This window comes from Scophthalmus maximus, chromosome 16 (assembly GCF_022379125.1).
Source record: "Scophthalmus maximus strain ysfricsl-2021 chromosome 16, ASM2237912v1, whole genome shotgun sequence".
Classification (NCBI taxonomy): Eukaryota; Metazoa; Chordata; class Actinopteri; order Pleuronectiformes; family Scophthalmidae; genus Scophthalmus; species Scophthalmus maximus.
The window spans coordinates 16540813-16556395 of record NC_061530.1 but is presented as its reverse complement, the minus strand read 5'-3'; the positions used below and the strand labels follow the sequence as shown (position 1 = coordinate 16556395).

The window sequence follows — 15583 nt, the reverse complement described above, 5'->3', positions numbered from 1 at the left end:
GCAATTAAAAATTATCTCTGTGACTAAAAGATCTTCTTCTACAGCACACTGAAAAAAGGACATGGTGGCAAGGTTAACACCTGCTGCTGCTGCAGGCAGGACTTAATGACTGAAGAACATGTGGAGTGTGAAATGGGCAAGAGAAACAGAGGAGCCAGTTACCCAAGTCAAGAGGAGAGGAGAGGTCAGAGACTGGGGTGGCTGCCACAGCCTTAGAGGGAAAACTTGTGAAAGGAGAATAATCTGAAATACAAGAAAAGGGTAAAGAGAAGGAAAACACATACAGAGAGATGTAGGGAAATGTGTGAAGCAATGTGAAGAAACGAGAGGGCAGTTAATATTTAAGATTAGTAGGCACTGGCACCCAAATGGCAGGAAGAAGCATGTAGAATAGTCCAATGAAAGTTGGTTATGAGGATGCTTGAAGAGCATCACAGCTAAGCTGGTGTCTCTCTTTCACACATGCTCAGAAGGCTGCATTTTACCTTGTGGCAGAGCCCCAGGCTGGTAGGCTGAAGCGGGGCCGTTGTAGGGTGCGTAGGGGACAGGGTATCCCCCATCCAGGGGAGCGTAGCCGGGATGGCCGTAGCCAGGCTGGGGCTGGCCGTAAGGAGAGGCCATTGGAGTGTGCTGGTTTACATTCATCCTCGCTCAGTTCATCCCTAAATCTGGACAAAATTGGGGACACAGTTGTAAAGGGGACGTTATGCCAAGTAAGGAATGAACTGATTTCGCCCGTTTAAAACTGAGATGTCAACGATGTACAACAGATGATTTTGGATGTGTTGATCTTTGATGAAGGCTCCTGTGATAGGGTGACAACACAACATAAACAACAAAGTCTGTCTCCAATCGGAGGTGGTCCAATTTAGATGAATGGTCGTCAAACTTCAGCACGGTTCTGTTTTCGACAGAGCAGGACGGATTTAAAGGCAGCACTAAGAAGACAGACTTGACCCCGTTCGTCATGCACCCGAACTAACAAACAATAACAAGCGCGGCCCGTAGCTCCACAAGAGGTTTCCACAGTCGGACGCAAATCACACTTTCCTTTCCTTCTGTTAATGTGTCCTGGACCAGTGACAACACCTTTATTGGTCTTTCCTTGTTTGCCTTGGTTGGGCACACCCACGGGTGGCTCCTTGACAAGTCACCTAACTTCTGTGCTAACACACAAACTGAGCAACAACAGCAACAGCAACAACAACAACAACAACAACAACAGGTTTCAAAAGAGAGAAAAGCCTTGACATAAAACTTACAAACAATTTCGGAGCAAGACAGACACAAGGCCACCGGGCACTTTCTCGGATGTGAGAGTGAAACGTAAAGCCCGACGCTGTGGTGACAATCTGCAGGTGTCATCGGTTCAATGTCTGGAGGTCGAGGTTCGCGACAAGGCCCCACAGAGCCGCTCGACTTCCTCCCTCCATCATTTCACAACAGACGCACACGTTGTGTATTCCACTTGGCTCGGATGAGTGTGTGGGCGAACCTATATGACAGAGGGGTGGTGTGGTGTCGTCTAACAGGCGAGCACGGTGCTAAACGAGCGGGATCCTTTTGAATAATTCAGCAGCGCAGGTGCCACGACGAGAAACACAATCGCCGGCGCCGTGCGGCTACCGAGGGTGTCGGGCCTGCCGGGGGAGCCGCGTCTGCTCCGCCTGGCCGGGCTCGTCGCGACAACTACGGGGGGGCTGCTGTTGTTTAGTGGGGCTTCCCCCTGCAGGGACGTGGACGTGTGGTAGGAGAATCACGTGACACGCCTTTTAAAGTGTTTAGAAAAGCTGTCGAGCGGAGCGGAGAGCTAACAGGAGCGGAGCTCAGTGCCGCAGTACAGTTAGCAGTTAGCTAAACGGCTAGCTGACGTTCGAGAACACAACATGTCAACCGAAAAAAAAAGAAAAGCTACGCGACGCAGCGAACAGCCACACGTCCGATAAAACCCGTCTTTAATTCAGCTCCCTATCGAGTCACGAGGGGCTAAAGCGAACTAAGCTACCGGTCGCGGTCGCACAACCCGGATCGAGATGACAGCGCCAGCGGTTGAATCAGCTGTGGCCCCGGGGATCGCTAGGAACTGTTAGCCCCCCCGAAGCTAAGCTAGGACACATCCAGGTAATTCACGGAAGGACGCTAGCCGTAGCTTAGCATTAGCTAGCACGAGCTAACGTAGCCGAATCCGTCCGTCCCCCTCCGAAGCTCAGCTAGCACACATCCAGGTAATTCACGGAGCGACGCTAGCCGTAGCTTAGCATTAGCTAGCACGAGCTAACGTTGCCGAATCCGCCCCCCCCCCTCTCCCTCCACGTCAAAGCCGGACGGGTAATGTGACACATTAATCGGTCCCGAAGCGACGCTTTTACCTCCGAAGTGTTGTGAATAGTAGAGGCGGTCCTCTGTCCCGGGGCGAACTGCGGTAACCCGGCGGCTCGACAAACTCTGAAGGCGGACGTCGTCCCGGGCCGTTTGTCACTAATCCCTCCTCGGTTAACAGGAGCGGACATTCAGCGGAACTGCTGCAGCGCTGTGCCACGTCCACATCCGGACACCGAGAAGCGACTTCCTCCCTCCGCGCTCACCACCTCTGCTGCACCGGAGCAACGGCACCGGTTCACGGGACGGAGAGCGGTGCAACCAGGCACCGCGAGGATAAGTTGATATATCACTAATGCTATTATTCTATTCTTCTATTTTCTATATTGTATTTTTAGGATTTTTTTTAGCACCACTACGGTTATTCCCGCCAGTATCTGATGACGTAACGTGTCGGTGTTTGCTGAAGAAATCATTTATGTGTCATGTAAAAGTCATGTGTTGTGTCAATTTCTTCAAAGTATTCGCCTCTGAAGTTAAGTCAGGTCAAGCTTATTTATTTGGCACATTTCCTTTTGACAAGCCAAGACTCAAAGCAGCGTCTTTGAATTTGAATGTGAAATACTTTCTCCATCTTGGAGCTTTCTTGAGAGAAACTTGATTAATACACATTTATCACATTTTATTTTAAATAATGAGATTTTTTGCTATGGTTCACACTCCACCACTTAGTAGGTGGCAGCAATATTGCTTGACACCTGCCTTTAAAAAGAAGACGAAGCAAAGAAGAAGGAACAAGAAGAAGAACATCAACAACAATAAATAGTAGAAGAAGAAAATGTAAGATTGGCAATTCTCCAGATTCTCCAGTTTTAAGAGGATAATTGTGTAACTAGAAAATAATAAAGGCAAGTGAACAGTCAAAATACAACACTTGAAGCTTTTACGTTCTTCATGTTTTCACACTAAACTTCCTATGGGCTGAGCCATCAAGTGTTGTCTCAGCCCAAATTTCCTCAATGAGCTATTTCATCACAAATCTGGCATGACTTTGATCAGTTGATCATATTGAAGGTGCCGTGGGGCCAAGTCATTTTGGCTACCAAAATTCTGTAATCCCTCGCCCTTTTTTTCTGCAAAGTCAGAGGCGTTGAAGTGAATGCGCAGCAGCCCCGAGAGACGGTGTTCATCATCTTGTCCAACCCTGCACAAGAGCTCGCTCTGAAATTAAACTGCACTTCCTGGGAGGCGGGCGACTGGAGCACAACTCCCTCTAAAGCTGTTAAAATGTATAGACAGTAAACCATCTGAGATTCCTAAAATATTTCCCTCTCACGCCCTCCCCCCGTCCGGGCTTTAAGGTTGGGGTATTGTGGGTAGATGAAGACAGGTCTGTGAGCCATGGCTGCTGCCCAGGCTGGCTGAGCTGGGGGGGGAGGAGGGAGTGGTGCTGGTGGTTATTTCGGGAGGGTTTATCAGCAAGCATCCCCTCCTGTAGAGAGTGCTTGAGAGTGACATGGCAAGTGTTGAATACACGGGAGGATGCACACACACACACACACACACACACACACACACACACACACACACTTTTGCCCCCTAACGCCCTTTTGAGTGCCCACCCTCCGACACAGCATTCCAGATGAAAGCCAGCCACCCCCCTCCTGTCTGCTCGTGGGTGGAGTGATTTTCCTTAGTCACAGAGAGACAGAAGCCTCTCACTCATTGATACTCGAGGAGTTTGAGGAACCGAAGAAGGGCAGCGCAACAAATACCCCCTCATACACACGGCGGGATGGTAGCGGAGGAGATCGTGGTCTCCCTCTCAGGAGGAGCCCCGTGGGGCTTCAGGCTGCAGGGAGGAGCAGAGCAGCAGAAGCCTCTACAGGTGGCGAAGGTACAGTGGAGTGTGTGTGTGTGTGTGTGTGTGTGTGTGTGTGCGTGTGTGTGCGCGTGTGTGCAGGCGAGATTGCTGCCAAGGTAGTAACGTGAGTAGACGTTTAATAGAGATCGCAGCTGTTACCTGAGCTCTCAGGCCCTTGATGGTCAGTTTTGTGGTTTATTGTTTGTAATCCGAGCTTCTGTTTGAAAATTTGATTCACTTATACATTTAATCAGAATAAAATCGGGAAGAATAAGTAGCTCATTGCTGTGGTAACTGAATGTATGTCTAGAGTGTAAAATACAAGTGTTCTTGTCAGGGGACTTGTGTTACGTTTCAAATACTTTTGTGAGTATGATCAGTCCAATCGATAGTTTATTCTCAGCTAGTTTCAGAAAAGGGATGATTGATCTTTCTTTGGAGAGCATTACTGAACTGGAGAGGGATAAGTTTGATTTGCAGAGTCCTATTAGGAGATCAACCAGAATAACTTTTCACACTAAACTTCTGTCTGCATTGAGAGAGAAGCATTGACCATCTCTGTCACGCTTCATGCAACTGGGCCTCGAGGAAAAGATTTTCTTTTTATTCAATTGGTCACATCCCCAATTCAATTTCACCTCCGCCCTGTTGTGAGTTTAGTTTGCGGGTCAGAGAACAGTGTGAACACACGTTTCATTAGCAATCATACAATAGACGAGAAAGGCTCTCTTTCAAATAGATCATGCATAAACATTTTCTATCAAACATATGTTGTGTTTGCTTGAATGCGTCTACACACAAGAGGAAACAACCTTGTTTCAGATTTGTCATCGTTGCATACTTAATAAGACATAATAAGCCAACTCTAAGCCCGAGAATATTCTTTTTATTCCAGTTCGGTTTCCCCTCAATCTTTCCCGTGTCTGTGTTTATATTTGTTGACAGACCAGAATGTTGTCTCTAATAAGAAAAGCTATTCTGGAGAGGGGGAATGTGACCTCGCTCACACCGACGTTAAAAGTTGGCTAGTCGCTCATGAGCTGTCATAACCTGTGATTCAAAATGGAGGCAAAGTGACTATGGCGGGAAAAAAATGCTTCTGTTTATCCAGGATTTTCAAGTACAATAGATATGGTCGTCTTTAATTGTGTGTGTGTGTGTGTGTGTGTGTGTGTGTGTCTGTGTGTGTGTGTGTGTGTGCGTGCGTGTGCGTGTGCATGCCTCAGATAAGCCTGGTTGGGAACGGAACGCAAGCTAGAGGATCAGAATAGCTTATTTAAGAGGTGCTGGAAGTTCAGCATGGAAAAAGGACTCTTGATACAGATACACACACACACACATAGAAACTACACACACACATGTACACACGCTTCCATTTCCCCTAAATTGTTTAGACCTAATTCTGTTTTTATTTTATCTCAGTTCCACACCACACTGGCTCCCGTCTTTTTTCATCTGTCCAGGAATGTGGTTGATTTCTCCTGCGAGGGTTTATTTCGGGTGTGCGGAGAACATAAGGTGTATGACACTCATGCCCCCTGGACCAGACTGGTGATGCAGCTGTTCCAACCCCCTCTTTCATGATGTTCACTTGTGCCGTGTGTGTGTGTGTGTGTGTGTGTGTGTGTGTGTGTGTGTGTGTGTGTGTGTGTGTGTGTGTGTGTGTGTGTGTGTGTGTGTGTGTGTGTGTGTGTGTGTGTGTGTGTGTGTGTGTGTGTGTGTGTGTGTGTGTGTGTGTGTGTGTGTGTGTGTGTGTGTGAAAGTAGATAGCTTGTCCTTGCATATGATGGTGGAATAGGATCATTGGGTCAGGAGACACTGATAAGGACAAACTCTGTGACCTCTTTAGAGTCCAAGTAGGTGCTGGAGCACACTCAACATTTTCATGATTTCATGATAATATGCTCGTATAAGTGTGTAAGTGTTAGGAGACAGAGGAGAGGGCCCTATCTTCTTTTGGAGGAAACTGAAGTCTAGTGGACAAGAACACCCCCCCCCCCCCCCCCCCGGCCCCCCCTCACAGACATCTACTTCCTGAAGAATCTTATGACATCATCTCTTAGTGACCTACAGCAACAGCTGCATGACTTCATGAGTTATTCTGTTGCAGGGATGTGATAGTTGCAACTTGAGGAGAGACGTCTGAACACTGATGTTCACGTTTCAGAACTTTATGGCTACCTGCCGTAGGTTTTGAAGCCTCTGTAGACTTGGTCAGACCTGAAGAACTTCTCTACAATATTAAATATTCATGACTTAAACAGAAAAAGAAGGTGATGTCTTGTCTAATAAGTGAATGTACTACATGCTTTTGTGTATAAATGTGTCACTCTTTCCTCTCTACAGGTTCGCAGGCGCAGCAAAGCCTGCAGAGCTGGACTGAAGGAGCACGATGAGCTGGTTGCCATTGGCGACCAGGTGTGTGCAGAGCTCAGTCATGCTCAGGCCATGAGCTTCATCGATGCACAGAGTGCTACACTCAGCCTGAGGGTTAAAAGGTCAGAGCATAGACACACACACACACACATACACAGTTAAACACACGCCATATTATGTGAGGCAATGTCAGACAAACTGATGCATGTCTTTCCTTTGGTATACGTGTGTGTTTCCAGGGCCCCCGCAGGACTCAAGTCCTCATCTCAGTCTGGTCGCTCTTTATCACCCCGCTGCCCCATGAGGGTCCTGTCTCCGCCCGTGGACCCCCTGCCATCCCACTGTCCCTCCATCCTCTCCCCCACTGGGATCCCCAAAGGCATAACTTCCCCTCCAGACAGCGAGGCCTACTACGGAGAAACAGACAGTGACGCAGACACACAGTCACTCGCTCACCGCCGCCAACGCCGAACACCTCCGCATGCACGCTCACCTGGGCGCTATGACAACCAGGAAGAGGAGGAGACCTCAGAGATGAGCGGGTAAGAGATGGAGACCTGAAGTCCCATTTTCATGTTCTGCCTTTTTTGTTGTTGTTTTCCAAAAAGCTGAAACATTATACTGTTTTATTTCCGGCTGCAGTATATTAAAAAGTCAAATATATGGAATCATTCAATTTTAAAGATCATATCAGACAAATCATTACAGCCTTCCTATGCTGTAGTAAGAGATACAAGAGTTTTTTGAGATATTCTGATATATATATATATATATATATATATATATATATAAAATATTTTTTTGATTCGTGTTCCACAAACCACCTTGCCAAGCTGTCAGTCTCAAAATTTTACACATGGGAATTTTAAAGATGATCATCTTTGCCGCGTTCTCTCATTGTTCTAAGGTACGAGAGTGCCACAGATGCAGGGGTTTCCTTGCAGGGGCCGTGGGACGGTCAGTGTCTCGTTGGCGTCCCTCGCAGAGAGCTGATCTACCAGCCCCCCCAGACAGAGTGGACCCCTCCGGCACACACCCCACACACTCTGACCCCTCACACACTCACCCCGACCCCTGATCGGGGGTTGGTGGAAGCAGAGGGAGAAGGTGACAGCGGCTTCCAGGAGGCGGCCGGCTTCATTGGGCTGACCTGCCCACCCCTGGTGTCTCCTGAACGGGCGAAAGAGGCTATGATGTTGGGCTCTAGTAAACAATTGGTGGCCATGGTGGGACTACAGCAGACCCCCGTCAGTGATGAGCTCTCCACCACCTACAAAGACAAAGCACGGCAAGCCAGTAAGTATATCTTAGTAAAAAAATTTAAAAGTACAGGTCTTTAAGTCTAAGAACTACATATAAACTAAAGGAAAAAAGAGAAAATACATATGCAGAGTTAAATACATGTACAATTTGAGAACAGTAAACTATCAGGATTTGATCATACAAACATACATGTTGCAAGTTTTCGTAAAGTGAAAAAAATGTTTGAAAAAGTATTTCCTACGTGTTAAATATCTTATTTAAAGCTTAAGAGAACACAAAGTACACACATCAAGTAACATCAAAGTGTGGATGATTAAAAGCCCTGTTTGAAGACTGGGTTTCCATAGCTACCAAGCTACCATGACCTCACTTGTGTATGGTGAAAAAAAAAAAGTCCAATGAATAATTGTTGTTAAATACAGCCTGGGTTTGCTCAAGATTCAAACCTTTGCAATGATAAGTTTGAGGATGTGAAAACAGCTGCACAGGAACATCTCTAGTTTCTCACGGTAACGCAGCTATTTCTCTTTTAACCGTAGTGTTGTTGCTTTTTAATTTAAATTCTAGTAATTCCCCTGGTGTCTCCAAAAGTCCCCACCTGCAGTTTGGCTCAAATCCTTAGCCAGATCGCCCTCTAGTGGTCATTATCTGTTATATTTTACAGGCTGGTGGTGATAGAGTGAGATATACCAGATACCCACAGAGGTATTCCCCCCCCACCCCCCCCCCCCCCCCCCCCCCCCCCCACCCCCCCCCCCCCCCCCCCCCCCCCCCCCCCCGTCTCTGTCCCTTCAAACAGCAGTCGATCTCTTCTGTCAGTATTCTGGGTATTTGCCTCACTGGCTGTATTTATAGACGCCGGAGCTTCTGATCGACAGACTGGAAGCAACTTAGGCCACACAGCTGAATATGTGCCTGATGAGCTTGTGTGTGTGTTTCTGTGTTCTATGCAAGATCGTGTGCGTACGTGCAAATTGTGGTATATGTGTGGGTTTGTCGGGGCATCTATCGGTAAAATCTCTATGCCAGTTATAATACTGTAAGCCAATTCATTATCCATTAACCATTATTAACCATTAAGCAACAACTTTGTCAATAGAAATTTCAAATTTCAAATTTTTCTAAAGTTGCTGCTTTAATGCGTTTCTCTCTTTCATGTATGTAATGTGAATATTTTGGAGTTTTGGACTGTTGGGCTAACAAACAATTATTCCAACTTTATCAAACCCCCCCGTGGGCCTAGAGAGTTTTGACGGATTATCTTTAATATTTTCTGACATTTAATAGGCCAAACAACAAACTGATTCCATTGACAAAGGCTTGCGAGATGAATCATGAAGTGATTACTGGGATAGGTAATCTGGAATAAAAAGTAAATTTTTCTTAATTCTTTTGAAGTGCCTCCAAAAATATTCAAATGAAAGGGTCTGATAAAGTTGAATACAAGCAAGTAGACATTGGTTTGTTAAGGGGCCACAAGCACAAAGTGGTTGTGAACCACTGAATAATTACTCTCATGTACCTAGGTGTAATTTGCTTATTTGCTTCAGTTAGATTTAAAAACTGATATCACTCAATCACCCTGGAGGAACTTCATTTGATATGGATTAATTTAAATTAAAACAAGAAGGACACAGGTAGCCTGACTCTCTCCTAAAAGTAACAAATCCATGTACCAGCACCTCTAAAGCTAAACAAATAAACATGTTTTATCTTGTTTTCCTAATCTGCACACAAACTGAAGTATGAAAATCCAACTTTCTTTCTTTATGAAGGGCTATATGCTGGGCAAAAGTTATGTGAGAGTGATGCCAGTCTACTCATCTAACTCTCACCAAGAAATTAAAATAAGTGCATTTCCCAATAATGTCTCTAAAGTTTTATTCATCATGTCAACAAGGCAGAATAGTGGCCACAAGCTGATGGCGCTGAATAACTATGCACTGACTGAGTTGTGACTTCATGCGAGTGATGCGGTAGTAAGCAATCTGTCCTCTGGAACAAGAAGCTGAAGGCCTAACCGACTTACGTTGGGGCTTTACTATAGGATGAATGACTGAGTTGTCCAGGGATCTGCCCTTTCTCACGTTACAAACACACATCGGATATGGGATTGTAAGCACTGCTGCTGAAGAGTTGTGTGCGTGCGTGCGTGCGTGCGTGCGTGTGCGTGTGTGTGTGTGTGTGTGTATTAGTGTGTGTGTGTGTGTGTGTGTGTGTGCGTGTGTGTTTATGTGCAGTGGTTGTTTGGGAAGAAGTGTCAACAGCAGGACCCCACACTTCCTTCAATAACCTACACTTGGTTTTGTGAACTCACACACACATACAGTATACTCACCCTCAATGACACTGCTGTCAAAATATCCTCTGGTGAGGGGGTCTTCCTGTCCTTGTGCCTTTGTGTGTGTGTGTGTGTGTGTGTGTGTGTGTGTGTGTGTGTGTGTGTGTGTGTGTGTGTGTGTGTGTCTCAGAGACTGGACAGGTGTTTGATGCCTGTCAGACGGACAGGAATAGTGGGTTGACATCATGTGTTGCTTCGGGTTGCCGGTCAGAGACAAAGGTCTTTACATGGGCTGTGCCCACGAGAGAAGAACTGCAAGACAGAGAGCGAACGGCTTCCGTCGTCGCTCAGAGCAGGACTGCACACTGTCTGTCAGTGTGTGTGTGCGTGTGTGTGTGTGTGTGTGTGGGAGGGTCTGAGGGAGGTTAAGCAAACGCTCACACTGGTGAGATGCGGGACCTCACATCTCTTTCAGGTTCAGACGTAGGCGGACACACAGTCCCACGCACTGTGTACGCAGGTAAGATGCTTTGAAACAATCATTAGGGGTTCATTCATATCAGTAACGTTTCCTTTCTCAGATTTGGAAGAATTAACCTCTTTTATGTGCCACGTCAGCGTCCTACAAAGTCAAACATTCATGTTGTTAATGTTGAAATGATTTAGACCCGAGGTCTCTGTACCTGTGATTGTGCATCTTATTTTTGTTGTTCTACGCTTTTAAGATAAATTCTATTAGCCGATGTGTCTATATCGTTGTGTTTCATCAATTTGTCGAAGCTGCTTCGCTCACGATGGATCAGATACATACATGTGGAAAATGATAAAAGCTTTCACATTATTTACAGTTATTTTTAACTATGGCTCCAGGGACGGCAAATCCGGTCTGCCGGTACCCTGCTTTTCCATCCAGACTGAAATACCTCCACAGCCATTGGCTGGATTAGAGTGAAGTTTTGGCCCCAAGAGGATGAATCCTAATGACGTGGTTGGTGATCCCCTGACTTTTCATCCACTGCTACCAGCAGGTTGACCTTTGCGTTTTGACGTGACAGCTTTTGGAGGGATCGCCATGAAACAAAAAAGATTGGCACGGACATCAATGTCTCCCTGAGGGGGAATTGTAATAACTTTGGCGATCCCTTAATCTGGGTAAAATACCAACAAAACTGCTGGTGCCTGTGTTGTGGTTGGTGCTAAACTAAGGGTATTTGTATTTAGACCCCTGCACCACTTTGTTTAATGCCAGCATGGTACAGACATTTTTCTTGGTACAGTCATTTTTCTTGTGGAGGATGCCATTAATCAACGTAAACAGAAATTTCTTTAACATTGCAACAGAAGTTTGATATTCGGAGTATTGTTTGTTTAAACCTTGGTTAAGCGTGACAGCATCAGACAACAGTTATTTAGTGACGATATTCATGTGAGGTGAGCCAAGATACTATAAAAGACGCAAATAGCCTTGTACGAAGCACAGACACATACACAAAGACACACACACACACACACACACACACAGGAGGCAATGCCTGTGACAGCAGGAATCCTTTGTTCTAAATCCACAGCACACACTCCTGTCTGTCACTGCTAATCCTCATCAGAGCTCCTCACCGTGACAATACTGTACAAATCAGCCACCGCTCGCACTTTTGTTTCCATCATTTTTCCGCCTGGTGCCTTATGTATTCATCAAAAATCAGAATTCTGAGTTCCCTCCTTTGTTTGCCCTCTCTCTTTCCGCACATTAACTTTTGGTCCCTCTTGTCTTCCCTGTCTCTTCCCTGTCCTGCAGAGTTGCAGCGTGGGGAGAGTGTGGTGGAGAAGCAGGTGAAGGAAGCTCGCACCAAATGCCGCTCAATCGCCTCCTTGCTGACTGACGCTCCCAACCCCAACTCGAAAGGGGTGCTCATGTTCAAGAAGCGCCGGCAGAGGGCCAAGAAGTACACGCTGACCTGCTTTGGGAAAGTTGAGGGGGACCGAGGAGGGGAGACAGAAGGGGATACAGGAGGAGAGACGGAGGAGGAAGGAGGAAGCTCCATCCTAAGTGGCTCAGAGGTGGATGAAGAGGGATTCTCAGCATCGTTTGACCCCACGTGGGATTCAGGTTACCTGGACCTGTTGGACCGGAGGAGCTCCGCCTGCCCGTCGACCGCACCAACTACTCCAACCGCACCGAAAACCAATCACAGCCCAGGGCTGGACATCTCGGCCCGTCAGACTCCAGGACTTGTGACCCCCGAAAATCAACGCCCGGGGTTGGAGGGCTCGGCCTATCAGGGCTCAAGGCTGGAGAGCAGCGTCACAAAGCAGCCAGTCAGTAACCACCCTGCACACATGTCTCCTCCGGCCGTGGCTCAGACCAACGGGGTGTCAGTCGCTGTTAGTCGGGCGAGTGTTGTTCTGAGCCCAGCCTCTCAGACTCCCCTTCTGAGTCAAAACGGGCCCCATGGAAACTCTAATCCAAGCTCTCCCCCTAATCTCAGTCCTAACCCAATCACAGACTCAGACCATCTCCTGAACTCCAGCCTCAATCCCAATCTAAGTGTCCTGAACCGTACCGCACGACCCTTCACCCCAGGCCCGACCTCTGCCCGCGCATCTGTCACCTCTGTGATGTTTCGCCCTCCCCAACCCAAACCCACCACCGTGACCATGGAAACCAAGCCCGTGGCGGCCGTCTCCATGGTGACTATGCCGCCTACTTGCCATCCGCCAGGGCCAGATGCGAGGAGGGAAGTGTCTAGCACCTCTCTGTACATCGCTGCAAGGAACAACAACTCTCATCCCTCGGTTCACTCTCCCCCCTCAGCTCTCTTACCTCCCTCCTCTCTGTCCTCCCCACCTTTCTCCCAGCCTCCTGCACACCCACACACATTTTCTCCTCAGCCGGCGGTGCACGCTTCCGCCTCCACCGCTTTGTCTCCTTCTGTAGCTCTAGGATCTCCAGTCTGTCCATCCCCCGCTCAAACCTTCTCCCCTCCAGCTCAGCTGTCGTTCTCTTCTCCTCCTGCTCACCCACCTCCCTCCACTTGCCTTTCTGTTCCTCCCACCTCCCCACCATATGCCCCTGGTCCTTCTCAGGTGTCTTTCAATGCCCAGCCCGTCCATCTTCCTCCTCCCACCCAGCCTCCTCCACCTCCGTCTGTCCGCCCCCACCTGAACACAACGGGTGCAGTGACCCCTGGGCCCCATGCTGCCATGGCAACTGCACCGCCTCCCCAGGCTCCTGCCGCTGATTCACTGGCGACGCGTGAGCAGCGCATCTCTGTGCCCGCCGCTCGCACCGGCATCCTGCACGATGCCCATCGTCGTGGCAACAAGAAGCCGATGTTTTGCGCAGTCCAGAACAGAGATGTTTCCCCAAACCCGGATTTGTTGTCGATGGTCCAGAACATGGACGATCGCTTTGTGAGAACCCCCGGTGCAGAATCCGGGGTCGCACCCAGTGTGGAGGCTGGGCACGAGTCAGGGCCCGAGGAGGACTGGCTGCGGCTGGGGGCAGAGGCCTGCAACTTCATGCAGGCTCAGCGAGGACCCAGGCCTCCGCCTGTAGCCCCCAAACCGCAAGCCCCTCAGGTGCCACAACTGGCAGGGAAGGGAGGTCAACTGTTTGCCCGCCGACAAAACAGGATGGATCGGTATGTTGTGGATCGATCTCCCTCTGTTGCTGCAGCACCTTACTCTCCCGGCCAGACAAGGGAGCCCTCACCCACGCCTTCGCTCCCTGCCACCTGGAAGTACTCGTCCAGCATCCGAGCTCCACCTCCCATCAGCTACAACCCCCTCCTCTCCCCCTCCTGCCCTCTGAAGGCGCAGAAGAAGCCGGAGGTGAAAAAGCCTGTGCCAGCTGGAGCTAAAGGGAAGAAAGCAGGAATCAAACCTGTGGACATTATGAGCCACCAGCCCTACCAGCTCAACTCCTCCCTGTTCAGCTACGGGGGCGCGGTTCCCCAGGACACATCAACTTATCAACAGCAGCAGCAGCAGCAGCAAGGGATGACAGGTGGTCCTCAGAAAACAGCACGTGTATACGAGGTGAAGCGCTTCTCCACGCCTCCCCCGATAGCGACAGGGCCTGCCCTCAAAGTTATTGTCCCCCGATCCGCGACGACACTCGGGGAACCGATGTGGCGCTCCGACATCACGTCTCCTCCGCCCACATTTGGCCCCGCCTCCAACCGACCCTATCAGCCTCAACCCCAGCCTTACCAACCTCAGTGGGCCTCGGCCCCTCTGTCTCCCCCTGTGCCCCCTGCCCCGACCGTGCCGCTCCCTCGGCTCCCCACCTTCTCCTCCTCTCCTGCTCCGAACCCGGTTCAGTCCCGCACTTTCTCCCACCTTCAGCCCTGCAACGCAGCACAGGCCAACAGGGAGTTTAAGAGTGCCCCGGATCTGAGTCCTCTGAGTCCCACCGGTGCCTCTCAGCCGGCGTCCAGCAGCGCTCTGCCTGCCAGGGTGCCAAGGCCCAGGTTCAGCACTTCCAACTTGGGTCTGCAGCCTTCCGTCTGGCGCCCCGGATCCACTATGCACTGACCTGATTCTGGTCTGGACATAAGAAACCAGGGCTCTATGCGAACAGGGAGCCATATTGTTTTTTTTTAATTAGTCCTTGTGTTTTTAGTATTGTAATATTTTAAATCAGGGCTGCATCTTGGGAGTTTTTCAGCCACTTTTTATCACAAGGTCTGTTTGGATTGGCCACACGTGTAGCACATTTTGTCTTTAACATTTAACCTGGTAGTCAGTTTGATCTGACTGCTTCACCTAACGCATTTGGTCACATTTAAAAGGGATCACTGTGTTTTGCAAAAGGGGATGTGGTGTGGAAACGTGGGAAAGATTTAAAAAAAAAAAAAGATAAACTGCAGATTGACAGGACAGGACATGAAGAGATGCTGGAAAAAGTTTTTGTAAATAGCGTATTGATAGATTCAAAAATGAAGTTTTAGTGTTAAAAAGACGAAAAGCGGATGTGAAAAGACGAGAGACTGTTTGAAGAGAGATGTAGTCGAGGATGGGAAGAGATGAGAAGGCACTGATGAAGTGACATAATAGAAACAATGTCTGATGAAGTGTAAAAGGAACAGATTCGACCCATAGCTGCACTGTCTGTAAACATCTTGCAGCACCTGTTGTAATCCAGCAACACCATATGAGAAACTAACAAATTTGACATTACTACTAATACTGTAATGCCCTCTGTAATATATACTCTTTAAGTATTAATGTTTGAACACTTGCGTGTCTGGTTCTTTTTTTTTTTTTAGTTGCGTATACTGAAGAGGTGTGTGCTTTTCTTTTCTGTAGTCTTTCATAGGTGCGAGGAACGCGGCTGTCGCAGAGACGGGGAAAAGCCTTTTACAGTAGACTTGATTTCTGATCCGCTGATGTGGAACAAGTGAAGGTATAACGTGTCTGTTTGGCTGTGATTCTTCTACACGGAGACATGCGGCTGAATAAAAATAGACATGACTCAC

At 48.3% G+C, this 15583-nt stretch overlaps 2 protein-coding genes across 7 annotated transcripts in view; one reads left to right on the top strand and one right to left on the bottom strand.

Annotated features, from left to right (window-relative positions):
• The window catches only part of sec24c (SEC24 homolog C, COPII coat complex component), a 15667-nt gene extending 13143 nt beyond the window's left edge, over nucleotides 1-2524 (bottom strand). For 2 of the 5 annotated variants that reach the window (XM_035613453.2, XM_047327499.1), the window contains exons 1-2: nucleotides 2370-2523; nucleotides 486-668 (exon numbers count right to left, since the gene is read on the bottom strand). In XM_035613453.2, the coding sequence (XP_035469346.2) occupies nucleotides 486-645 (160 nt within the window). In that variant the 5' untranslated portion in view covers nucleotides 646-668; nucleotides 2370-2523. Of the gene's footprint in view, nucleotides 1-162; nucleotides 244-485; nucleotides 669-1262; nucleotides 1401-2369 lie in introns of those variants that run through there. The other 3 variants (XM_035613450.2, XM_035613452.2, XM_035613451.2) reach the window with 3 other exon arrangements.
• On the top strand, nucleotides 1791-15583 carry synpo2lb (synaptopodin 2-like b). 2 transcript variants are annotated; one of them, XM_035613454.2, is made up of 6 exons: nucleotides 1791-2121; nucleotides 2501-4216; nucleotides 6530-6681; nucleotides 6799-7101; nucleotides 7467-7855; nucleotides 11899-15583. In XM_035613454.2, the coding sequence occupies exons 2-6, from the start codon at nucleotides 4115-4117 to the stop codon at nucleotides 14637-14639; spliced, it is 3687 nt and encodes a 1228-aa protein (XP_035469347.2). In that variant the 5' UTR covers nucleotides 1791-2121; nucleotides 2501-4114; the 3' UTR covers nucleotides 14640-15583. The 2 variants fall into 2 exon arrangements, with proteins under 2 accessions (XP_035469347.2, XP_047183456.1); XM_047327500.1 differs by lacking the exons at nucleotides 1791-2121; nucleotides 2501-4216 and adding an exon at nucleotides 4289-4307.